Below are 25,471 nucleotides of genomic sequence, written 5' to 3' on the forward strand. Positions count from 1 at the left end.
GCAGGCACTGTGGCTTTGGCTTTTGACTGTGGATTTTTACTGGATTTTTGATTGGGACGCTTTCCCCACCCCCCCCTTTTTTTTTTTTTTTTTTTTTTTTTTACCTTGAAACCTCTTTAGCACTTGTGATCTAAACCAGAATCTAACCTTTATTTATTTATTTTTTTAAAAGAGATTCTGGAAATCCTCCACAGCATGTAACAGTAGCGCTAAATCTAAAGTAAACACTCAACAATTAGGTGTTAACTGTTGATTGATTTCACCCTGTGATTCATTGGTTTCACCCTAAGGACTCAAGTGAGACTAAATGGTTGGTCATTTTTCTGATTTAGTATTTCCTTGGGTTTCTTATATCCCCGGAGAGTTTTAGTAGGTTTTAGATGAGACAGTAAGGATCTTTGACCCATTCTCAGAAAATGTCTGGCATCACCTCAAATCTGAATTTGATCAGTATTACAGGGGGATGGGTAAGGAGCAGCAGCCCTAAACTGGGGCCCAAGTCTACTTTGTCATCTTGGTATTAGCTTTAGTCAGTTTCTGGCACGCCAGGATTTTTCAAATAAATTTTTTGGAAAAAAATATATTTAGAATTAACTATCATATACATATAAAATTAAGAGTCAGTTTTTCTAGTTAGCTGACTTTAGGTGGTTGTCTGAATTAATGAGGAAATGTTTCCCTTGACAATATTTTGCAGTGTGGGTAGCATTTTAAAGTTAAATGACGAAATACATTGATTTTTTTTTTTTTTTCAACAGGCCTCGGTTAGGGCTACGGTTGAAAATCTCTGGGGCTTAAAGAATCAAGCAGTTTATTTAAGCAGCAAGGGTTGTACTGCTCTCACTTTCCATTAAATCAACATGCATTAGGTATTAAACAACTAGAGTTCAAAGCCTTTTGAAAAAACAAAAACAAAAAGACCAACATAGACTAGAATCAAAAATCTATCTAGTCCCCAAGGGGCACGGAGCTGTAGCTGCCGGAAGCGTCCATTTACATTCCTGCATCACAGGAAAATTACTCGTTCCTTAGCTGTTAAGCATTTGCAAAAGTTCAGTGATTTTATCGGGCATTCCTCACACGTTAAAATTACTGTTATTTTAAAAAGAGAACGAGAGAAGACTAGAGGCAACTTGAGAACAGAGTTGCCTACTCCAGAGACATTTGTAAATGACACTAAACAGTTTTTTCCTGCTTGGCACAATGTACTCCGGTGCACCGGGTTTTCTGGGACGAGCTGGGTGGCCGACATCTTCCCTCGCAGGAAGTTTCACACTTTTAAGATCTGAATAGATGTTCAGCGCTCAGCTAGCGGCCAGAAGGCTCTTCACGGTCGAGTTGAACAGCGGCGGGAGGCGGCGGAAGAACCCGAACCCCTCCTCCCCCCCCCCCCCAGGTGCAGAGCGGGGCCGTGCCCCAGTCGCGGGCCCCGAGCGCCGGCGGCGGACGGCGAGCTCGGCCCCACTGGCCCGCGGGGAAACGCCGGCTGCCCAGCACGCAACCGCCCCAGGCTTCCGTCTCCCGGTCCCGCTCGGCTCCCCCGGCCGTCTCTGCTTCAGGGACGCGGAAACCCCGTAGGAGCGGGGCGGGCCGGGAGCTTGGTTTGGCCACCCCTTGCTGCAATATTCTTCCGCCGCAAGGCAAAGAGTCCCGACCTTCCTCCAAGGTCCTGGGATTTCCAGCGGCCCTGTAAGATCCAGAAATCACTAAATTTGGATTTTCCCACCCACTTGCTTAGGATATTTTCTGAGGTAAGGACCCCAGGATCACAATTTGGTGGATGACCGAAGAGCGACAAGAAAATTCCTCCGCAGAAAACGGGTTCCGGCCGCGAGCCTATAAAAAACGGGTGGCGCGGTACCGCTGTCTTTCCAGTCGGGCGCTGAGTGTTTCTTCGGATCATGTCTGGTGGCTCTGCGGATTATAACAGGTATGGCGCTTTCTCGGTGGTGGTAGTTTGTGGTGAAGGTCATATGACGCGAGCGGACAGTGTAATGGACGGCGTGGGGCAGGGAGCTCTGGGTTCATGGGCGTTTCCTTGGGGTGCAGTACCCCCCTGCCCTTCGAGAAGCTTCCATGATGGGTAGGGCCTGGGTTGTGGGGTGACTAGGGTACCAAAACGGAGTGGTGTTGGAGGGTGTCCTCTCTCCCCCCGAAGACGCTTTGAAACCGCGGCCGGTTTCCCTGCCACGGGGCCACGTTTAAAGGGGTTGGCGCAGTCCGCAGTCGGTACACTGTAACGGGCCGAAAGCTTTATTGGCGGCGGATGGCGCGAGTTGTAGTGCTCGACTTTGGGTGGGGTGGGGGGAAGGGTGGCAGCGGCGCCCGCTCGTCACCACCACAAGGCGGCTGGGACCGCGCCGGCAACGGGGTCCCTGCGAACCGTTGGCACAGCTCTTGCCAGGCCTCGGCCCGCGTCAATCACCCCGGCTTGCGCAGTGTAAGGGGCGGAGCTCAGCGCGTGGAGCTCTCGCGAGACGGTCTGCCGCCGAGACGGCAGCGCCCGGCGGTCGGGCCTGGGGGGGAAGGGCCGCCGTCCGTGGGGCCTTTCCGGGCGTCCCCTATTCTCGGCCTTCGGACAGGCGCGCACGGGCCTTCTTGTGCTTTAAAGAGTGTACACGTGCAGGGGAGGGTAGCCCGAGGAGGCCGCCGAGAATAGGGCTGTCCCTTGGTGTGCCCCTGAGAAGACGTGGGAAAGGGAAGTTCTCTAACTGCAGTATTCTCGTCGGCAGAGAACATGGAGGCCCAGAGGGAATGGACCCCGATGGTGTCATCGAGGTAAGGAATGTGTGTGGATTTTGAAACGGTGGAAAGGTGAGCTTGTTCATCCCACTTACTCGGGTCTTTTTTATATGTAACTTACAGAGCAACTGGAATGAGATTGTTGATAACTTTGACGATATGAATTTAAAGGAGTCTCTTCTTCGGGGCATCTATGCTTACGGTTTTGAGAAGCCTTCAGCTATTCAGCAGAGAGCTATTATTCCTTGTATTAAAGGTAAAAGAACTAGTTAGCACTTGATAGAAATGAATTAACTGTTCTACATAGACCTGGACCATAAAAGGGAAAATAACTTCTGGGGGACTAGCACCTGTTTGTATTCCTTAAAGTGAAATGATGGCAATCATCTTTCGGGACTGACCTGAAATGAAGAGAATGCTCATTGCTGATCACTTGATGATTTGGGCATAATTAATGTTCCAAACGGAATACATGGTGTGAACTAGAAGTGGCGGTTTGATGTGGGATCGGTAAATATGTATCCTACTTTTTTTAGGGTATGATGTGATTGCTCAAGCTCAGTCAGGTACTGGCAAGACAGCCACATTTGCTATTTCCATCCTGCAACAGTTGGAGATTGAGTTCAAGGAGACCCAAGCACTAGTATTGGCCCCCACCAGAGAACTGGCTCAACAGGTATTGATAGTGTAGTTCAAAAAAACTGCTTGCGTGTTGCATAGGTTTCAGGTTTCACAACTGTGAAGAATTTAAAACTTAGTGTAAATCGGTCCTATTAGAGCCCTCCTTTTAATTGTCCATGCATGCAGGGAGTTGTTGAAAGTTCAACATAGGAACTGGGTGTGCAGGTATGGTTTGCAAGGTTGTGTAAGAGGTTTGAGAAACCAAAGTGTTCTTTTCAGGGTGGACTAGGTCTGTTCCCATTTTGAAGTTTGAATGCAGTTGTGCAACATGAAAACTGCAGTGACATGTTCTTTGACTGTCTCAGTAGTTTGTGATGCATCTGTTGCATGCTATGTTTTCAAAGCTCACTGCTATATTGGCTTTGAAGTAAAACCTTGCTAATAAAACTAGGCTTTATTAAGGTCAAAATGACAAATTCCAGTACTCGGGGAAAACTTAAGTATCCACATGTTGTCCTAGATGTAATTGCAGAGATCATTCCACTGTTCCACCATTTACCCCTTCCTACACAATGAAGAGCAATGTAGGAAATGATTGAACTCAGATCTTTTAATTAACATAGCTGGTATCTGGGGCAACAAGATTCCAAGTTTGACAAGGCATAAGGAAGACACCTTAAGGGAATGTTATCAGGAAGCTGTTAGAGCAGTCTGCATTTTAAGCTTGGAAGTAGTTAAGTGCTGTGCATGCATAGAAGCTATTTGCAGACCAGATATTTGCCATTGTGCTTTGGAATTTTAGTCACAGCCTATAGTTCTGCTGCATAATAACTAAGGGTATTGGCTTTTAGATCCAAAAGGTAATTCTGGCCCTTGGAGACTATATGGGAGCAACTTGTCATGCCTGCATTGGTGGAACCAATGTTCGGAATGAAATGCAAAAACTGCAGGCTGAAGCACCACACATTGTTGTTGGTACACCAGGAAGAGTGTTTGATATGTTAAACAGAAGATACCTTTGTAAGTATTGTTGATTGAATATAATTTGTTTTTGCTATTACAAATTAAAATTTGCAATCCTATTCTTACCGATCTAGAGCTGATAATATGTATGGCTTTGTCTTTGTCAGCTCCAAAATGGATCAAAATGTTTGTTTTGGATGAGGCAGATGAAATGTTGAGCCGAGGGTTTAAGGATCAAATCTATGAGATTTTCCAAAAATTAAATACGAGTATTCAGGTGAGCTTTAATTTTACTCCCTCTCCTATAGTAGTTGGGACTTTGGTTAATGCAGGTTGCAGTACAATTGAAATGTTGGTTTTTTTCCCTTAAAGCAATTGGTGCAGAACTGTAACACGGTTTCATAGTGAGGCTGGTCTGTTTTTTGAGTATTGTGAAAGTGTGTTATTTGTGCAGTAACATAAGCATGGTCTTTTTAAGGTTGTGTTGCTTTCTGCCACAATGCCAACTGATGTGTTGGAAGTGACCAAAAAATTCATGAGAGATCCAATTCGAATTCTGGTGAAAAAGGAAGAATTGACCCTTGAAGGAATCAAACAGTTTTATATTAATGTTGAAAGAGAGGTAATGTATCTAATTACTAGACATTAAGATGTAGCTTTTTTTTTTAACCTTCTTGTATAAGCACTGTGCTAAAATTACAGAACCTAAGATTGTCTTAGTTTCTGTAGTAATGCTAGCAGAGTACACACAAGAAGAAAAATAACTGCACTAGATTGTCAAGACTGGGGTGGACCTCTTTCTTAATGTCCAGTGTCCTTTGTCTTAAGATTTGGTGCTATACGTATTAGGCCTAACAATGAATTTCTCATGGGAGTTGGAAACTAGATTTTAATGACTGTTAACTTTGAAATATTGTAGGAATGGAAGTTGGATACACTTTGTGACTTGTACGAGACCCTGACGATTACTCAGGCTGTTATTTTTCTTAATACAAGGCGCAAGGTGGACTGGCTCACTGAGAAAATGCACGCCAGGGACTTCACAGTTTCTGCTCTGGTAAGAGGTGTTGTAACCTAGCAGTGGTAATTACAGTGTTGTATTTTCATTAAAGCAGGATTTAGACTACAATATAGCTGTTAAGTGCTGTGTTGTCGTTCCCCCTGCTCAAAATAAAGTTGTTTCTTAACTATACCTGTCTGCTATACTCCTGTAGCAGCCAGGGACGCTTGGTCTCATACATGTCAATAAAGTTAAATATTGGTCTGACTGGTGATTCTTGAATTAAGGTTTGTTAATTTGCAGCATGGTGACATGGACCAGAAGGAAAGAGATGTTATCATGAGGGAATTTCGATCAGGGTCAAGCCGCGTTCTGATCACTACTGACTTGTTGGTAAGTCTCTTACTGTTCTGTTTAATCTACCAAAAGTTTGTTTTGGGGGGAAGGTTTTTTAATAACCTTTACCAACTTGGGCTCTTTGGGAGAATAAAGAACAGACCACACTCCACAGTGGGCTATACCACTTAACATAGTTCACTACTATTTTGTGGCCTACATTACATAGCTGTGTGGGGCTTTTTTTTGGAGTTGAACATTATATTACTGTATTTCAGGCTCGTGGGATTGATGTGCAACAAGTGTCATTGGTTATAAACTATGATCTACCTACCAATCGTGAAAACTATATTCACAGGTGAGTAGGTGGCATCTTGACTGCATTGGGAAAAGGAACTCATGTATGGCTTTTCTACTGACTGATTTATTTGAAAGGTAACTTCAAATCAGGGAAGTAAAAAGACTTAGTAACTTGGTAAGGTGTAACTAAAATTGTACTTGGGAAGATTGGTCATCTTACAGTGGGAAAACAGTTGTAAATGTTGCCCAAATTGTGGACTTAATACATACAAATCTGGTTGTTTAGATCTGTTGGTCTTAGCTTATTTTTGAGTTTTTAGTGAAGTTCCTGTGTCCATGTGCTTTCTCGATGATTCCTCTGTAGTTGGGAGTTTCTTGGTGTTGTCTGGTAGCAATTTGAGCAGTCCCTGGTTTAGTTATAGTGGCTTTATCCCTAAGTAAATTGAACTGTACTTTGTTATATGATGTAAAAAAAGACTTTTTAAAAAATACAGGAGTCGATAGCAGCAGTTGATGACGAGATGGCGCTCAGAAACGGCGTTGACGTAATTTAGGACGTGGAATCATAAGCGAAACAGCACACTGTTTGAATAAAGAGCGAGTCGGTATTTATATTTGTTTTTCTTTTGTCATGATTATTTGATATTTTAAGTTGCTCCAGCCAAGGCATTTTGTATGTTAGTCTAGTAGGTGGTTTGTGTTGTCTGGTTTCTAACAGGAAGGTAGAAAGCTGTTTTGGAGGTAAACACGTTTTGAGTAATTTGAGTTACAACGTGTGAAACTGAGCAAAAAAGCAGTGATAAGTTTGGGTTACCATACCAAATACTTGTTTTCCCACTGGAAAAAGTTGTGAGTTTTAGGTAGTAGTTAACCTTGCAGCATTTGTATTTACAGTTTACAGTTCCAGATGTGCGTCGAAATGGATTACATAACTGTTCTTTTTGTTTTATCCCTGGTGTTTACATCTGTCCCAGGCTGACATCTGCTCTTGGCTGGCCCACTTTGGTATGGGCTTTAATTTCACTACCCCAAACACAATACTGTCATCTGCTTTAAAAGTAGTGCTCAAGACACCTGATAAAATCTCATTTTGCAGCCAGACAAGCCTTGAATCCTTTTGGCACTAACTGCAAAGGAAGATTTTTTTCTCTAGATATTGATTAGCAGCTAGTGCTCCAATTAGAAGCACGAACTATAACCTTAAGTAAACAGCAGCTGATGGTTAACAAGTGGATCATCATGTTCAGTAGTTCATTTGAATTTGAGAAGAAACATTCTAATTGCTGATTTTTTTTTTTCTTACACAGAATTGGCAGAGGGGGTCGATTTGGGAGGAAAGGTGTGGCTATAAACTTTGTTACTGAAGAAGACAAGAGGATTCTTCGTGACATTGAGACTTTCTACAATACTACAGTGGAGGAAATGCCAATGAATGTGGCTGACCTTATTTAATTCCTGGGATGAGATAGTTTTGAATGCAGTGCTCGCTGTTGCTGAATTGGCGATCACAACGTGCATTGTGCTTCTTTCTTTGGGAATATTTGAATCTTGTCTCAATGCTCATAACGGATCAGAAATACAGATTTTGATAGCAAAGCGACTTTAGTCGTGAGCTCTTGTGAGGAGAAAGGCATTGGCTTTATCCTCTTTAGAGTTAGACTGTTGGGGTTGGGTATAAAAGATGGGGTCTGTAAAATCTTTCTTTCTTAGAAATTTATTTCCTAGTTCTGTAGAAATGGTTGTATTAGATGTTCTCTATCATTTAATAATATACTTGTGGACTAAAAGATATAAGTGCTGTATAAAATCAGCCAATTATGTTAAACTAGCATATCTGCCTTTATTGTGTTTGTCATTAGCCTGAATAGAAAGGCCTTTAAAATTTTTTTTTTTTTAGAAAGCATTTGAATGCATTTTGTTTGGTATTGTATTTATTCAATAAAGTATTTAATTAGTGCTAAGTGTGAACTGGACCCTGTTGCTAAGCCCCAGCAAGCAATCATATCCTAGGTAGGGTTAAAACCCCCAGTAATTAAAATTGCCATATTGCACATGTCTTAATGAAGTTTGAATGTTAAATAAATTGTATATTCACTTTAAAGGTGTTTTGGTTATTTTATTTGTGTAAGTTTTAAACATCTTACGAACATTTCAGCAATTCTGAGTTAACTGCTGCATCACAGTAGCACAGAGGCTGATCAGTTGTAGATGTTCATCAGCACCATCCGCTAAGCACTTGTCTACTTCCTACAAGAAAACTAAAGGTTAGTAAAATTTCCCTTGGAGTTCTACGTTTTGCTGAAGTGTGCAAACAGGTGCTTACTTACAGCAAGTTTTTCTGTGATGATGGATTTCTGTTTGTCGGAAAGGTTATCATTTTCTACAACCACATCATGAAGTTGATTTACAAGCTGAGTGGCTGCATGGCCCTCATCTATTAAATTCTGCAACAGGAAAGTACAGCATTTGGGGTGATTCTTTTAAGTTTTCCCTTCCCCATAGTTACTGTGAAGTGATGACTTACTTTTACTACACCTTCTAGTTTGTCAAAAGAGCCACTCTGACATGCAGCAAATAGTCCATCGATGGTCTCAGCTGGTATTACCTAAAAAGATTATAAGGTTTGGTTTCTGGGTCTGAACATGCCTGAACCCACTTTTCTCTCAGCCTGGGTAGGGTAGTTCATTGTATGCAAAAAGACGTCCTGTGGCATGGGATGTAGAGCTGTTAACCCTAACTAAACCCATGCAGAGCTGGAAAGCCCCTTTATGGCTTCTATCCCGAACTCCAGACATATGATCCAGAAAGCTAGGGAGCGGAGTTTTCCATATGGCCCTGGCCTTTTACCCTGTGTTGGAGCACCTTAAATTAGTCCAGTCACTATTCTATATCCAGGGAGATGCATTTTGCTTTCCTTTGCTCCTGAGAGCTTCAAGTTTGAGCCCATGATGAAACAAGAATAGCTGATCTGGGCAGTGGGTGAACAGCTAAAAATTGTCCCTACTGGCTGCTGTCATACCCCAGTGGCTCAAATGAGCCAAGTACTTTAAAAAAGGGACTTTAAAGGAGAGTGCCCCCCGCCCCTTTCCAAACAAAGATGCCACTAAGAAGAGACTGCTCTCAGAAGGCCCAAAGTACCCAGAAAATTAAAGGCGACTAATGCCATCAATTTCATTACGGCACTGAAAAATACCTTTGGGAACTTAAGTTTTAAAAGTAGTAGCAGTAGTAATCCTAATAGAGATGAACCCTGACAAATGATTTCTGTAAGTAGGATATTGCCCCTTTATATATGTATGACCTTTTGGCCAGAAGAGATTTGTCAGAACAGGGACAGTTGTTAAATCTATTTTAATGCCACATCCCTGAAGTGTTGTGATGCTTCCAGGTTGTTCCCTTATTACACGGTTTCTAGCACAGTACTTGGCACATGCTATAACCTAATAACCCCAAGACTCCTATTAAAAATCCCTATTGTGATGTTAAGAAGGTAGGAGGCTGTTGGGAGGTTGATTAGGTCCTGAGGGTGAAACCCCCATGAATGGGATTAGTGCCCTTATAAAAGACCTTTCTGCCAGGGGAGGATGCAGTGAGTCTAGTCCACAAACTAGAGTCTAGGCACTAAGAAGTTAGTTCTCACCAGATACTCAATACATTTGACCTCAGACTGCCCAGCCTCCAGAATTGTGAAATTCTGTTTATAAGCCACTCAGCCTATGGTATTTTGTTAAAGCTGCCCAAATGGAATAAACCAGCACATATTAAGCATTCTGTATATATTTGATGAAAATTTTCTAAAAGCCACAAAGCCAACTAAAAATTTCAATCTTACCCCAGCAATGTCTGTGATCACCTTCTCTGTGATCTCCTTTCCACCTGTTAATCGAGTAGCACTTTGAAGAAATGTAATAGCTTTTCTTAAGTCTCCTTCTGACACTTTAACAAGATAAGCTATTCCCTAGGAAAAAAAAAATTTTTTTTTTTTTTTTTTTTTTTTTTTTTTACCAGTGATGGACAGCCAATTATGACTTTTGGCTTTAATAAAGGAAGTGGAAAAACACTTTGTTTTAGCCTAGAGTTAATGGGGAAAAAATGTATTTTCATTTTTAGGGGAATATTATCAGTCCTATAAAATGGCAGAATTCATGAAGACAGCATCAGTCCAATAAAAGGATATAGATCTTTTGCCTCTGAAAGAAATTTGCAGAGACAGAGATGTTCCACACTTCGAATCCTACTTTCTATTTAATACATGAAGCAAAAACGATTCAAATTATGGTTAAATTCTGTTAAAATGAATTAGGCCTTTATAGTCTCTTTCTGTACCTGAATTTCATCACCAAATTTCTCCTGAAGTGAAACATTAGGTAGGACACTAAAATCTTGTCATTATGCAGAGATTTTTTGCAGAATTTGTATCAGGTGTATGAAATCTGCCCCAGTTCTGGGTCTCTGAAATATAATAAACTTCTAATAGTAACAAGAATGCTGAAGCTATATAATTCCTCAACATTCCAACTGTCACTCTTTTAGCTTAACTTTGCCTAAAGGTATCGGAAATTAAAGCAACACATTTGATGCTTTCAGGACCTCTTTACATGAATTCATCAAAGGAATTAGTAATTGCAATAATTAGGAATTACCTCATTGCTAATTTTGACATGTTCTTTATCAGCAATGTCTAGTAATCGCTGCTGTTGAATTTTATCTGACAGTGGTTTGAAGCGGAATTTAGAACATCTAGAGGTCAGAGGTTCAATTATTCTGTAAAATATTGGGGAAAAGAAAGTCAGTATCTAAAGAATTTCCCCCCAAAGACCTTTTTATCAAGAACAAATCAAGATGTGATAGAGGAGAAATGACTGTAGCCTTGAAACATTTAAAGTTTTTTTCTCCCTAATTGGAGTTATCAAAATAAGGCTGCCTAGCATCTATCTTCAGGGCAATACACATACCGACTGACATAATTACAGATGAGACAGAATCGGGTGGTTTTAGACTCCTTCTCCATAGTACGTCGTAAAGCTGCCTGAGCAGCCGAGGTCATAGAATCTGCTTCATCCAGAATCACAATCTTAAAAGGTGGACATGGCTTCCCACTGATTCAGAGAAACAGGAGTTATAATTCACATATCACCACCACAATCTACTTTTAGAATATTCTCATGGTCCCCCAAAAAAACCCCATGCCCACTAGGAGTCACTTCTCCCAACTCTCCCAGCCATAGGCAATCATGGATCTCTACTTTCTCCACAGATGTGCATATTCTAGACATTTCATATAAATGGAATAATATGTTGTCTTTTGTGATTGGCTTCTTTCACTTAGTATGCTTTCAAGGTTCATTCATTTTGTTGCGTCATTACTTCATTCCTTTTTATGGCTAAATAATATGGCAAAGGGATATACCACAGTTTATTCGGTCATTCATAAGTTAATGGATATTTGGATTTTTCCATGTTTTGACTATTATAAATAATACCGCCATGAACATTTTTGTACATGTTTTGAACAGACCTATTTTTTCATTTCTTGTGGGTATATACCTAGGATTGGAATTGCTGGGTCATCTGGTAACTCTATGTTTAACTTTTAAAGGACCCGCCAAAGTACTTTCAAAATGTTTGTACCATTTTACATTATAGTCAGCAAAGTATAAGGGTTCCAATTTCTTAACATTCTTACCAATATGAATTATTTTCTTTTTGATAACAACCATGCAAGTATGTGTAAAGTGGTATCTCATCATGGTTTCCATTTGCATTTCTCTGTGGCTAATGATGTTGATGAGCATGTTTCCACATGCTTACTGGCCATTTGTATAGTAGTCCCCCCTTATCCACAGGGAGTACATTCCAAGACCCCGCTGGATGCCTGAAGCCCGGGATAGTACACCAAACGGCATACAAATATATATACCATGTATTTTCCTATTCACACATACCCCCTATATACTTACCTATGAAAAAGTTCAATTTATAAATCAGGCATAGGAAAAGATGAACAATAATGTAATTAATAACGAAACAGAACAATTACAACTATAGTGTAATAAAATTTATGTGAACATGGTCTCAGAATATCTTATGAGACTGTACTAACCCTTCTTGTGATCATGTGAGATGGTAAAATGCCTATGTGATGAGATGAAGTGATGTCAGGCTACTAATGACCTTCTGAGGATTATGTCAGAAGGTAGATCATTTGTTTCTGTACTTCAGCTGAGTGCAGGCAACTGAAACCACAGAAACAATATATAATGGGGGGTGCGGGGGGAGAACTACTGTATCTTCTTTAGTGTAAGGTCTATTCAGTTCCTTTGCCTTTTAAACTGGGTTTTCTTTTTATCATTAAAATGTAAGAGTTCTTTTTTTTTTTTTTTTTTTTTAATTTTTTTTTTTTCAACGTTTTATTTATTTTTGGGACAGAGAGAGACAGAGCATGAACGGGGGAGGGGCAGAGAGAGAGGGAGACACAGAATCGGAAACAGGCTCCAGGCTCTGAGCCATCAGCCCAGAGCCTGACGCGGGGCTCGAACTCACAGACCGCGAGATCGTGACCTGGCTGAAGTCGGACGCTTAACCGACTGCGCCACCCAGGCGCCCCTAAGAGTTCTTTATATATTTTTGATCTAAGTCCCTTATCAAATACAGGATTTATATGCATTGTCAGGCCAAGGTAGATATCAAAAATCACTTTCTACAAATTCTTAAATATGCTCAGATACAAATTTAAATATATGCCAGCTTCCAAAAATTTTATCTTGGTACTTTGCCATCTAAGCAGTATAAGTAGCTGACTAAACATCACTGTTTAACTCAGGGAAGTCCTATTTAAATTACTAATACCTCCTCTTTTAGTCTAAAAGTGTCTGAGTTTGGACAAGAACTTATATGGTCACCCTAAGTATGAAATATACACTGAAGCTTAAGATACCTGAATTTTTTTTCAAATAACACAATAACAAAAATCTGGATTTTTTATTATGAGTGTACCACCAAACTATCAAATTTGATTAATACTCCTTAGACAAAACATCAGTTAAAAACTCTTGACAGTAAACAATTTAAAATTAGTTATTATAATAGAAAGGTCACTTGGTGGGTTTAAATAATTTAGATAATTGGGCACCTGGCTGGCTCAGTCAGCAGAGAATATAACTCAATCTTGGAGTTACAAGTTCGAGCCCTACAGGGTGTAGAGATTACTTAAAAAAATAAAATCTTAAAAAGAGATATGATCCAAGGAGTTGGACAGGGGTGCCTGGGTGGCTCAGTCGGTTAAGCTTCCGACTTCAGCTCAGGTCATGATCTCACGGTCCTTGAGTTGGAGCCCCACATTGGGCTTTGTGCTGACAGCTCAGAGCCTGGAGCCTACTTCGGATTCTGTGTCTCCTTCTCTCTCTGCCCCTCCCCCACTTGTGCTCTCTCTCAAAAATAAACATTAAAAAAAATTAAAAAAGAAGGGGCACCTGGGTGGCTCAGTCGGTTAGGCATCCGACTTCAGCTCAGGTCATGATCTCACGGTCCGTGAGTTCCAGCCCCACGTCGGGCTCTGTGCTGACAGCTCGGAGCCTGGTGCCTGCTTCAGATTCTGTGTCTCCCTCTCTCTGACCCTCCCCTTTCATGTTCTGTCTCAAAAATAAACATAAGAAAAATTTTTAAAAAAATTAAAAAAGAAAAAGGAGTTGGACATTTGGCAGAGAAGTATTTTACATGCAATGACATGGGATGAAGAAGGGAAAGTGAGCTTACTTACTCTGAACGACTTCCTGACACAGTTAATTGAGCAAAATTCTTCACTTTTTCTCTAACAACCTGTATTCCACGTTCATCAGATGCATTTAATTCAAGAACTCTCAATCGAAACAACTCAGGCCTATGTCAAAATGAAACAAATATGAAACATCATACAGCATATAAATAACCAAGGTTTAAACTACATTTTAAAAATGGCACATTTTGAAGTAGTTTAAAATCCACCTAGTAAACACTATAGATAGAAGGCACACAATCACTTTTGTATTTTTTCTTTTGCATAGACATAGGTTTTTTTCCATGCAGTTTAAAAAGCAGATGGGAAAAAAAAAAAGATGGTATCACATAATTTATAACATTTTAAATCAATTTTTCACTTAGGATTATATCATGAACATCTTGCCATGTCATCAGAACCACCGTAAATATCATTAAAAAAATTTTTTTTTAACGTTTATTCATCTTTTGAGACAGAGAATAGAGCGTGAGCTGGGGAGGGGCAGAGAGAGAGGGAGATAGAATTCAAAGCAGGCTCCAGGCTCTGAGCTCTCAGCACAGAGCCCAACGTGGGGCTCGAACTAACTGACCGCAAGATCATGACCTGAGGAAGTCGGACGCTTAACTGACTGAGCCACCCAGGCGCCCCATAAATACCATTTTAAAAGCTTTATGATGTTCTATCCTATGACTGTACCATTTGCTTATTGTTGGACATCTAGTTTTAAATATGTCCAATTTTAAATACTGCCGCAATAGAGCATATTTTCGATTATTTCCATAAGGTGGCTTTCTATCAGGGCTATTACTGAATTAATACATGAAGTTTTTCTTAAGTGAGTTTTTAAAAAAATTCTTAAAGGTAGTTCACCAGGGGTGCCTGGGTGACTTAGTCGGTTAAGTGTCCAACTTCAGCTCAGGTCATGATCTCATGGTTTGGTTCGTGAGTTTGAGCCCCGCATTGGGCTTCTGCTGTCAGCACAGAAGTGCACTTCAGATCCTCTGTCCCCTGCCCCTCCCCTGCTCACGTGTGCTCGCTCTCAAATTCTCTCTCTCGAAAATAAATATTAAAAAAAAAAGTGGCTCACCATAGGACCATCTGAGAAATCAGAAGAAAATTAAAAGAACAATTAAAACACCCTGCCACACCAGTGTTTTGAAAATGGGTTCCCCTTTTTCATTATACACATATTTTTTAATTAAAAAAGAGTTGGGATTTAGTCTTCTCTTTATTTTTCCTAAACAGCATGAGATCCTAGGCATTTTTCTTTGGGCATAAACACACAAAGCTCTGTGTATATATTTTCTATTTTAAAACTACATATACTATGAAATGTGGAATTCATAATTAAAGTTCTTTTAGTTCTATAAGGACATTATTTTTAAGAGGATATTTTAAAAGTTATATAATTTGGATTGACCTCTCAAAAAACTAATAAAGTACTTAAGTTCATTATGACTACATTGCTAAGGCCGGTTCAGTTTGGACTGGAGTTGTGGAATAATCCAAAGAACTTTTATAATTTCCTTGAGAAACAAAAGTTGCTGTCAAATAAATAAAATATTAGGTTCACAGCAGCTTCCCCATTTTTCTTCCTTCACATTTCACATAGTTCCTTCACATTAGTTCACATAGAACTAATTATCTCTACATATTTGGTGCTTTCAGAGGCATCTGATTATTTTTACGTGTAGGATTTCAGATGTACCCTTTGACCTTATGCTTGATACAAAAATTGTGGAGAAATCCAAGGGCTGCTCTAAAATGGTTGGCTAAGCCAAGACAGTCAATCCAGAAAGAAGAATCTAAGAAACTGGCTCACGGATTTTTTGGTGTTCCTGGACTCCTACTGCATCAACTACCACATACTGTGCTCACTCAAGATACTTGAGGGCAAGGAGCTGGCCTAGTTACTCCAGAGGCAACGCTGGAAAGGCCCGAGCCAGAAGAAACTCTGGAAGGGCTGGTGTGGGTCAGCAGCATCAGACACAGCAGATTCTATCACACAAGGACATAGATGCGAACACACCATTAACAGACTGAGGTGAGTATTGGCATGATTGAAGAAAGATAGGATAGGTCCTCTGGGCTCCAAAAATCATAACGAAAAAGTTCAAGTGATGAAAAATCATGACGCTACTGTGTTGTAGTACATTCCAGCATCTGAATAAGGTTCAAAATGAAGATTACAAAAGATGTAGCCAAGCTTATTTATTGGAGGGGAAGAACTTGAAATGGGCCCGCTGAATTAATAAAAAATACAGAAACAAAAACAAAGCCAATCACCATGCAGAGAAACCAAATATAAACTTTTAGAGAAAGAAAAGCAGAGATTTTTGGTGTCTAGGCCTTTTCAAAGAAGAGATTTGAACTTACCCAAAAAGCTCTCTAGCTGCTGCCAGAATAGTGGATGTTTTTCCAGTTCCAGGTGGCCCATAAAACAAGAGATTAGGGAGCTGTAGAAGTTAAATTTTTTTTTTTAAAAACTGTATTCTGGCACAAACAGATGAAAATGATGACTGAAAATGTCTATGGAACAGTGCAATGACTTCCCTAATAGTGCACATATCTGAATACAAATATTTCTTCATATAACCAGTATCACAGTATTAGCAGTTGTAAATCCTGCTTTTCCTTTTTTCAGGTAATACTGTACTTTCTTCCAAAATGTCTAATATCTTAAGCTGAATCCATATTTATGACTGCTCTATTCCCAATATACTTAAGTGAAGCTTTCAAAGCTGGAATTAGGAACTTTTTTTTTTTTTAAAGATTAAATTTCTTAAGTAATCTCTACACTCAGCGTGGGGCTTAAACTCACAACCAACCCTGAGATCAAGAGTCTCACACTCCACCAACCGAGCCAGCTAGGCACCCCAAAACTGGAATCTCAGGCTTCTTTCAGTGCCCTATCCCACCCTTTGCTCAGGACTGGGCAAGATTTTATATTTTATAAACATGTCAGTTGCTTCAAAGAGGAAACGGACCAAAGGAGAACCTGGATTTGGCTAATACTGAGGAAAAAGGAATGAAAAAGACTCATCAGGACTCTCGATAATGTTCCAAGAGTAGGAGAAGAAAAAAAAAAAACAAACCATTTATTAAGTGCTAGGTAGTACTCTATACCATGATTATATACTGTGTAGGGATGCCCAATATATCAGGGAGAATTAATTAGAGGAAGAAAGGATTAAACTAAATCACTATCTTTTTGTATACCTTAAATCTCATTAGCTTGGCTCATATCAAGCACACAATCTGTGGTACAGACTGATAAATCTACAAAAATCTAATGAGCTGTTACAAAACTGCATTCTTCAGTACGTCCTTTCACATACAGAAATCACCGCACATAGGAAACTAGGCAGCACAGTTCATGTGTTTCCACTCTTGTCTAATCCTCGGCCTTCCCATCCATTCTTCACCCAAATCAGATGCCACTCTGCTTGCCACTTAAAAACTATTCACTGACTTCACACTCTACTTAGAAAAACAAAACCAGACAAACAAAAATCAACCTATACCTACAAGGACATCCATGATCTGCTCACCAACTCTCTCACCTTCTAGGCTCCAACTTACAGTGAATTCTAACAACTAAGCACTTTATGGCCTACGTTTCCCCCATGAACTAGGTAGGGTCTGTTTTTTTCTGTTTAGCCAACTCTTACTGCATTACAAGTCAGAAGCCTTCCCTGACCACCCAGTCTAAAGTGGAACTCTTGTGTTACTCTCTCATCAGTCTTTGCACTTAACACACTTTGTAATTATTTATTTATATACAGTAACTTACAGTTGTTACTTAGTGATTGGGTTTGATTGTAAAATACCGGTCTACCTCACTAGATGGTAAGCGTAAGAAGGTCAAGAACTTTATTTGTTCTCTTCATATCTGTGTTCTCAGCATCTTGTACTGTACTCAACATGTGTCAAATAAATAAACCGATGTACAAATGTACAGACTGAAGAGTGCTACTGTCATGTTAGTAACATAGCTTAAGACACAAGCTATGAGTTTCACTACTTAAAAACAAACACCAAAAACTTTTTTTTTTTTAATTTTTTTTTTCAACGTTTATTTATTTTTGGGACAGAGAGAGACAGAGCATGAACGGGGGAGGGGCAGAGAGAGAGGGAGACACAGAATCGGAAACAGGCTCCAGGCTCTGAGCCATCAGCCCAGAGCCTGACGCGGGGCTCGAACTCACGGACCGCGAGATCGTGACCTGGCTGAAGTCGGACCGACTGCGCCACCCAGGCGCCCCGCAAACACCAAAAACCTTCTAAGCATTTTAACCGGTTTTGGAATCAGGAAAATACTAGCCTCATAGAACAAATTTGGTAGTTTTCCTTCCTCTTCTACTTTTTTGATTAGTTTGAGAAGAATAGGTATTACCTCTTCTTTAAATGTTTAGTTGAATTCACCTATGAAGTCATCTGGTCCTGGACTTTTGTCTGCTGGGAGTTTTGGAATTACCAATTCAACTTCATTACTAGTAACTGGTTTATTCAGATTTTCTATTTCTTCCTGATTCAGTTTTGGAAGATTATATGTTTTTAGAATTTATCTATTTCTTCTAGGTTGTCCAATCTGTTGGTATATACTTTTCCATCATGTTCTCTTATAATTCTTTGTATTTCTGTGGTGTCATTTGGTATCTCTATTCTTTCATTTCTGATTTTGAGTCTTGTCTTTTTCTTGAGGAGTCTGGCTAAAGGTCTATCAATTTTGTTTATCTTTTCAAAGAACCAGCTCTTGGTTTCACTGATCTTTTCTACTGTTTTTGTTTGTTTTAGTCTCTATTTTACTTATTTCCACTCTAATCCTTATTATTGCATTCCTTCTAGTAGCTCTGGGCTAGTCAACTTGGATAGGTCAATTTTATTAAAAAAATATTCCTGGGCTTCGTCTTTAAGATTATAACTATTTTTTTAAATGTTTATTTATTTTTGAGAGAGAGTGCATGCGCTCATGCAAGAGAATCTCAAGCAGACTCCGTGCTGTCAGTGCAGAGCCTGACACAAGACTCAATCCTATGAACCATGAGATCATGACCTGAGCAGAAATCAAGAGTTGGATGCTCAACCAACTGAGCCACCCAGGTGCCCCTTTAAGGTCATTACTATTATTTTGATTCATGCATGCTTCAATATTTATAGTAATTCATCCATGTAACTATCACATACAATAACTTAAATTCTTTGAAACATGGCAAAGTTATTAAGCCTTACATTACATAACAGTGATATATATGGTGCGTTCAAGAACTGTATGTGGAATATTAGGGCTTAAAATTGATTTCTGGAGGTGCCTGGGCGGCATAGTCGGTTAAGCAACTGACTCTTGATTTCGGCTCAGGTCACGATCTCACAGTTTCTGAGTCTGAGCTTTACATGGGGCTCTGTGCTAACGGTGTGGATCCTGCTTGTGATTATCTCTCTCCCTCTATCTCTCTGCTCCTCTCCTGCGTACTCTTTCTCAAAATAAATACATAAACTGAAAAAAAAAAGTCTGAAAAACATCTATTATAATTCTACTTTAATAACTTTTAATCTAAATGAAGGAACGAGTACTCACTTCAGCAGCACATACACTAAAGTAAATGAAGGTATGGATTGTTTTTCTTTACTCTATAGAATTTAAAAATTATTTCATCTTGGGACACCTGGGTGGTTCAGTGTTAAGTGTCTGGCTTGAGTTCAGGTCATAATCTCATGGTCCGTGAGTTCGAGCCCCACATTGGGCTTGTGCTGATAGCTCAGTCTGGAGACTGCTTCGAATTCTGTATCTCCCTCTCTTTCCCTTCCCACTTGCACTCTCTCTCAAAAATAAATAAACATAAAAGCATTTATTAAAAAAATATTTCATCTTTAAATTTTCTAAAACTTGGTCTGAAAACAAACATAAAATATTAAACAAGGGTTTAAAAAAGAAACTTCTTAATTCAGCCTTATAAGATAGATGGTATAAAGTCAAGAACTGGATCATAATCCCACTACATATGCCTAAAGAGTTGAGAATACTACCAATTAAAATATATCTTGTCCTGCAGTCTGTGTAGTTATTACTATACAATTAAAATTGTATACACCAGGGGCATCTGAGTGGCTTAGTCAGTTCAGCATCCGACTTCAGCTCAGGCCATGATCTCACAGTGTGCAGGTTCAAGCCCAGAGCCTGGGACCTGCTTTGGATTCTGTGTCTCCCTCTCTCTCTGCCCCTCCCCCACTCACGCTCTGTCTCTCAAAAATGAATAAACATTAAAAAAATTTTTTTAATTAAAAAGAAACTGTATACACCAAAATTAAAAGGTAAAGACATTTGTGTCAAGATCAAATCAAAACAAAAACTGGCAAAGATTTTAAATAGTTTGAGAAATAGAACTTCTTTCAAAATATGTACTACTCTAGTATAATTCCAGGAAGAGAATAATGGCAGCAAAAGCCAAAAGAACCTCTAATCCAAAGTAGTCAGGCAGAGAGGAAGGAAGCAACTCTTCCTCGGGAAAAAAAGTAAAAACCACATCCCACTTTCATCTGCAACTTTTCCCCTTCTTTTACTGAGTTCTTAAAGCACTTCATAATACAACTTTAAACTGCTAATTCTTCTTATGGAGTTATCTTGCCCCTGAATAACCTAAGATGCAAGTCATTCAAAGGTTTTTTGGGTTTTTTTGTTTTTTAAGAAAGGCAGACTGCCACATGCAGCACCTCATTTGGATGTGTCTGGAGTCTTGGAAACTTGACTACCCTATATTCTCCTACAAATGGACCTTGAGAGCTTGTTTGGAGGTTTCGGCAGGGGAGCGCAGCTACTCGTACACCCTTGACCAAAGAACGGTCCTCCTCTATCGGGGAAGGTTGTCCTCTTCAACCGAGTGTGCAGCTTCGGGAGGGACACACATGGAGCGGTAAGGGAGGAAGGGGACACCCGCCTAGCCAGCCAGATCAGCCGAATCAACCCTGGCCATCAATGGGGTGACAGATGTTACAGCCAGATCACCCTCACATCCATAAAGAGTTTTTTTAAATCTCACATATCACAGCAGGAGACACAATGCTATAAGCAGAAATACTCATGTTTTTTATGTTGTAGTTCAAACCAAATCCTAACATTAGGTGAGCAATTAGAGTTTCAAAGAATCTCTAACTCTTCTTCAGAGCACAATTATCTATAATTCTCTTATTTATTTGGCTTGCAGATTTATTCTCTGTCACTCTCCACCAAAATAAAAGCTCATGAGCCAAAGAACCTAGCGTGCCTCGTTCAATGGTCTCCACTTGAGTATTACATAACAATGCCACAGGACAGAATGGGAGATGCTCAATCAATATTTGAACCAATCATCCACTGTACAAATAGTTATCAAGGGCATACTGTATGTACAGCTAGTATTTTAGGGGAGCAGGCAATTATAAAAGGAAGGAAGAGGGTAAGTAAATTAAATCTTCAATCTCCCAATGACGTGACACATCATTTGCTACTCACATCAGCTCCTTCTAAAGACTTTTTCAGTACTGCAACCACTTCTTCCTGGAAAGCGACTTCATCCACACATTTTGGGCGACTGGAAAAAAACCCCAGAGATTATTTAGTATAATAGCCACAGTAATGTCTTAAGTGTTCCTTTTGCTAAAATACCAATGATAATTCTTATATATTGGTGATAAAATGGGAAACTTTCATAATTGGAAGTAGGTGGAAGCCCCATTTGTATTTACCTTAAGCTAATATATACTGAAGGAGTGAAATCACTTTTCCTTTTACATGCATTGCTTTCATCTAGAGTACTTACAACAATTAAGTAAAAATATTTTGCTTTATTACACCACAAATGTCCACTGGTTAAAAATTTAAAGTAAACAATGGCCTAGAACATAATGTATTTTGATAAGATCATGCACTTAAGCTGAAAAGAAAGACCTACTCAGCAACCCAGAATAAGCAACTATTTTGGTTAATATAGTTAATACACAGTTAACATAGTTAATTGGTTAATACCAATTTCATCCATCACCTAACTGTGCAGAAAATACATACCTATTCAATTGACTGAGGGCTAACAAAATAACAAGTTTAACCAAAATGAAGTATAACAACATATAATTTTCATCTTACATCAGTAGTGATTTTAAGAGAAACTGGAACAAAGTTATACTCCTAACCCTAAGATTAGGTACTGTACTTAGTTGGCTAAAAGCTCTTCCTTGATTTATACATTTCTAATTAATCAGGTCAATGCTGGGTGGGAATTTTATGTCAGATAATGCTTTCTAGGGAAACCAGTGTATGTTATACACCAGGGTTTCATATGCAAATACCTGCAGGGGCCAGGGAGAAAGCAAGAGTAAAGAAGGCAGAGTGTAAGGCAAGAGAAAACAGAAGAACGATGGCGAATTGAAGAACATATGACCTTGCCAGAACGAGAAGCAGTACTCAGGTCTCATGGTGTCAAGTGAGAATCTGCATCTAGTGCTGTCTAATCCCCTGAGAAGCTGAAAACCTAGGTTTCCCCCCCTCCGGTATATTTTTTAAATTAAAAATCTAGATTCGAATGTGAAATCTCCCATTTTAAAAACCATCGTTGGTAGCAAATAAAACACGGGAGGATCTTATTTGACCTATAAGTAATCCACAAACTTTTGGTAATAATTGAGGCTATATTATTATAACACCAAGGGTTATAACAACTTGTCATAATATCGCTTAGCTGATTTAAATTTAAGCGCCACCTCAAGCGTTTTTGCCAAAATGCATAAGCAAAAACTCAACAATGTCCACCTATCAGCAATGAAAGGGGGAACAGATTATTTGGATTTAAATGGAACTCCTGACAAGACCTTATGGTCACCTTCTAGAAACTGTTTTCTTCTGCTGTATCTCAATCCCTAAACCACAGACCTGAGTTATACACAAGACCTTAGTTCATCTATAAAGTAATTAAACTAGATCATTCTACAGTAGTTTCAGCTGCAAGGCTCTATGACTTACCTAATTGGGTGATTCTTAAGGACATCTAAACAAAGCAAATCATCCCTCTCCCCGTAAGTTAAAAAAAAAAAAAAAAAAAGTGATCAAAACTGGTTAGAGACGTAATATATTAACTATTTCAACAAAACCACAAGCATTCTTACTATTTTTCCACCCACGGAACAGGTTTGGCTTTCTTGTTCTCTCCACTGCTTCCAGCTGTGGCAGCTACTCGATCCTTCAGTGGTGGTTTAGTACTGACAGATGTGCCTTTTAGAAAAGCCTGCATGGTTACTTCACCCTGACCAGGTGCAAGACAGAAAAGGAAAAGCTCTTTTGAAATCATTAGGAGGACATACGGCGTGAAAGCACGCTTAACCTTGTGCAAAATATTCCAATAATTACTTACCAAATAAAGGACATCACCTCATGACCTAGCATCCTCTAAATGTACTGTGCTGAGAACTAAAGGGACCATAAAACTGGCCGAAGTGCTTAGGACACTTAGAATTTATTTATACTGAGAGAGTTACAGAACAAAGATAAATTTATGAATGAAAAATTCTGAATTCCACACTTTTTGACAAATATGATGTCATTAATGGCCAAACTATGCATGGGCCTCTACAGTCTCTTCCATTTCAGTCAGGGGCCTAGCTTTAGCTCAGACCCAGGGACGGACTTAGCAATGAGGAGTTGGGACCACAAATGAGAACTTTCATTTCTTTTCTTGCGCCTAGAGCTCTACTCAAAGATCTGTTCTAGTGGCAGAGCCAACGACTACCGCTGACTCTGAACAGGCTGTTTTGTGGGGAGGGTCGGGTCTGGGAATTTGTTGTTAAAATGGAAACAGTTCTTTTGCTTAGTAACATGCTCATCTGAAGAAATCAAAACAAAGTGGGAAAGCATGAATTGTTCTAAAAAGTCATGCAAAAATCTCACCCAGAAGATAACCACTATTAACATTCAGATATACTTTCTTACAGGCAGCAGAAGGCTGTTTTAGGGATAAGAGAGCATTGTTAGCTTGCCCGAAAATTCTGGTTTTTTCACTGCTCTCGCTCAGGGCCTAGAGCAGTAACTAGTACATGATAGATGCTCCATAGTATTTGGTGACTGAATTACCATTTATGTGACTCAGCTTCCCCTTCTGTAAAAGGAGCTAAGGCCGACTCCATAAGGCAGTTAATAATAGAATAAAAGGTAAATAAAAGAATTGTGCCAGCCCTCATGCCCTGTTGGTGGGAATTAAATTGGTGCAGACACTATGAAAACCAGTATGGGGTTTCCTCAAAGTATTAGAAAACAGAGGTATCATATGATCCAGCAATTCCACTATTGGGTATTCAAAAAGATCTATGCGCCCCTATGTTCAATGCAGCATTATTTCTAACAGCCAAGATATGGAAACAATTCAAGTGTTCATCAGTGGATAAATGGATAAAGATGATGTGATACACACACATGATGTTACTCAGCCATAAACAAGAAAAAAAATCTTGCCATTTGTGGCAACACGGACAGACCTTGCGGATGTTCTACTAACCAAAGACAAAAGAAAGCCAAATACTGCATGATTTCACTTACATGAGGAATCTAAACAAAACAAAACAAAACAAAACCCAGACTCAGCGAACAGACTGGTGCTTGTCAGAAGGGAGAGGGCAGAATGAATGAAGGGGATTAAGAAGCACAAACTTCCAGTTATAAAATAAATTGAACCACGGGATGTAACCTACAGCACAGGGAATGTAGTCAATAGTTTCGCAATGTATACAAACGTTTAAGCACTGTGGTACACCTGAAACTAATATCGTATGTCAATTTAATCTTTTTTTTTTTTTAAAGAAATACACAGAAAAAGCTTACTTCTGTGTACACATACCTCTATGCTTGGCATATGAGTAAATACTCGGTAAAAAATGGTTGAAACCTGTAAACAGCCTAGCTTTTTAGCGTTACTGGATTATTCCCTCCATCCCTGCCACAGGTTGCAGCAATTACTAAACTGTACTACAAGCCAAAGCAGGGCTCTGAAAGATGCTGTACTGAGCTACCATTCTGCGAACGGGAGCGAAGGGGGAAGACATCACAGGGGCATCAAGGGCGCAGGAGGTGAGGGGAGCGAAGGCCACCCTTGCAATTTCTCCGGCCGGTCGCCCGTTATCCCTGGCTCGCCTGCTCCTGGGCACTGCCTGGGCCTCTCAGCCGCTCGTCTCCGGAGCGAGGATGCCGCAGGGTCATCCCCGGGGCTCCCGGGGATAGGGAAGGGGCGAGGTGGCCGCGAAATTCTAGCTCCGTTCCCCAATGTGAGACCATCAGGCCTCAGAGGCCCGGAGCCGCCAGACCGGGTGACACTTACAGTAGCCGCCGTCAGCACGGTCGCCCGGGTTCCCGCCACGGAACAGCCGGCGAAGGGCAGGGCGGGAATACGCGGGCACGGAGCGCGTCACTTCCGGCTCGCCGCGCGCGCTCCGCGCCCACGGGCCCCTTAACTTCTACCCCGTTTTATTTGCACAGGTGACAAGCTTTGGGGGTCGCACAGACTGGGGCAAGAGTGACAAAGAGGTGTAGGTAAAGTTCCACGCCGTCCCCGTGCATTCCTCGGACTGGAGGCTGCAGGGCAAGGGACACTCACAGCGACCCAGGGGGAGGAGCCGCGGGCACTGCGGCCCCGGCATGCTCTGCGAACGTGGGCGGGGAGGGGTCTGCGACGGCTCCCACGAGGGGCCGGACGGGGCGTGGGTCTGTCCGGAGCCTGCGGTCCGCGGAGGGCCTCGGG

General features: G+C 40.4%; 2 protein-coding genes and 4 non-coding genes across 9 annotated transcripts; 5 read left to right on the plus strand and 1 right to left on the minus strand.

Moving 5' to 3' along the window:
* The first annotated feature begins 1,824 nt into the window (after nt 1–1,824).
* On the plus strand, nt 1,825–7,936 carry EIF4A2 (eukaryotic translation initiation factor 4A2). Of its 3 annotated transcripts, none has more exons than XR_003971710.2 (12): nt 1,825–1,930; nt 2,733–2,778; nt 2,866–2,998; nt 3,279–3,418; nt 4,215–4,383; nt 4,494–4,603; nt 4,805–4,948; nt 5,246–5,383; nt 5,630–5,719; nt 5,941–6,020; nt 6,457–6,563; nt 7,270–7,936. XR_003971710.2 is itself a non-coding variant. In XM_030329282.1 (11 exons), exons 1-11 carry the CDS (start codon nt 1,902–1,904, stop codon nt 7,412–7,414), a joined length of 1,224 nt encoding a protein of 407 aa, XP_030185142.1. In that variant the 5' UTR covers nt 1,826–1,901; the 3' UTR covers nt 7,415–7,936. The 3 variants fall into 3 exon arrangements, 1 of the variants encoding a protein (XP_030185142.1); XR_003971709.1 differs by having other exon boundaries at nt 6,457–6,567; nt 7,270–7,357; XM_030329282.1 differs by lacking the exon at nt 6,457–6,563 and having other exon boundaries at nt 1,826–1,930.
* LOC115524393 lies at nt 3,109–3,177 on the plus strand. The gene has a single exon (XR_003972095.1). It is a non-coding gene; the product is annotated as a small nucleolar RNA SNORD2 (small nucleolar RNA).
* LOC115524386 lies at nt 4,995–5,170 on the plus strand. The gene has a single exon (XR_003972088.1). It is a non-coding gene; the product is annotated as a small nucleolar RNA SNORA81 (small nucleolar RNA).
* On the plus strand, nt 5,436–5,567 carry LOC115524357. Its single transcript, XR_003972060.1, has one exon. It is a non-coding gene; the product is annotated as a small nucleolar RNA SNORA63 (small nucleolar RNA).
* On the plus strand, nt 5,746–5,885 carry LOC115524366. The gene has a single exon (XR_003972068.1). It is a non-coding gene; the product is annotated as a small nucleolar RNA SNORA4 (small nucleolar RNA).
* Nucleotides 7,845–25,108, minus strand: RFC4 (replication factor C subunit 4). Of its 2 annotated transcripts, none has more exons than XM_030329284.2 (11): nt 25,052–25,108; nt 22,854–22,990; nt 21,208–21,286; nt 16,095–16,174; nt 13,722–13,841; nt 10,918–11,061; nt 10,606–10,726; nt 9,795–9,920; nt 8,487–8,567; nt 8,290–8,406; nt 7,845–8,209 (listed from the first exon to the last, which is right to left on the minus strand). In XM_030329284.2, the coding sequence occupies exons 2-11, from the start codon at nt 22,976–22,978 to the stop codon at nt 8,114–8,116; spliced, it is 1,089 nt and encodes a 362-aa protein (XP_030185144.1). In that variant the 5' UTR covers nt 22,979–22,990; nt 25,052–25,108; the 3' UTR covers nt 7,845–8,113. The 2 variants fall into 2 exon arrangements, with proteins under 2 accessions (XP_030185144.1, XP_030185143.1); XM_030329283.2 differs by lacking the exon at nt 25,052–25,108 and adding an exon at nt 24,575–24,647.
* Between the last annotated feature and the right edge of the window lie 363 nt (nt 25,109–25,471).

The sequence above is a fragment of the Lynx canadensis genome, chromosome C2 (genome assembly GCF_007474595.2).
Source record: "Lynx canadensis isolate LIC74 chromosome C2, mLynCan4.pri.v2, whole genome shotgun sequence".
Lineage (NCBI taxonomy): Eukaryota > Metazoa > Chordata > Mammalia > Carnivora > Felidae > Lynx > Lynx canadensis.

Excerpts from the sequence above, each read along its gene's own strand:
- EIF4A2 (XM_030329282.1), top strand. The coding sequence starts at position 1,902 with ATGTCTGGTGGCTCTGCGGATTATAACAG. Across the intron at positions 3,419-4,214 it reads CCAGAGAACTGGCTCAACAG|ATCCAAAAGGTAATTCTGGC; the intron begins GTATTGATAGTG and ends ATTGGCTTTTAG. Across the intron at positions 6,021-7,269 it reads CGTGAAAACTATATTCACAG|AATTGGCAGAGGGGGTCGAT; the intron begins GTGAGTAGGTGG and ends TTTCTTACACAG.
- RFC4 (XM_030329283.2), bottom strand. Across the intron at positions 13,842-16,094 it reads GCAGCTAGAGAGCTTTTTGG|GCCTGAGTTGTTTCGATTGA; the intron begins GTAAGTTCAAAT and ends ATTTTGACATAG. Across the intron at positions 11,062-13,721 it reads GTGTCAGGAAGTCGTTCAGA|TGGGAAGCCATGTCCACCTT; the intron begins GTAAGTAAGCTC and ends TCTCTGAATCAG.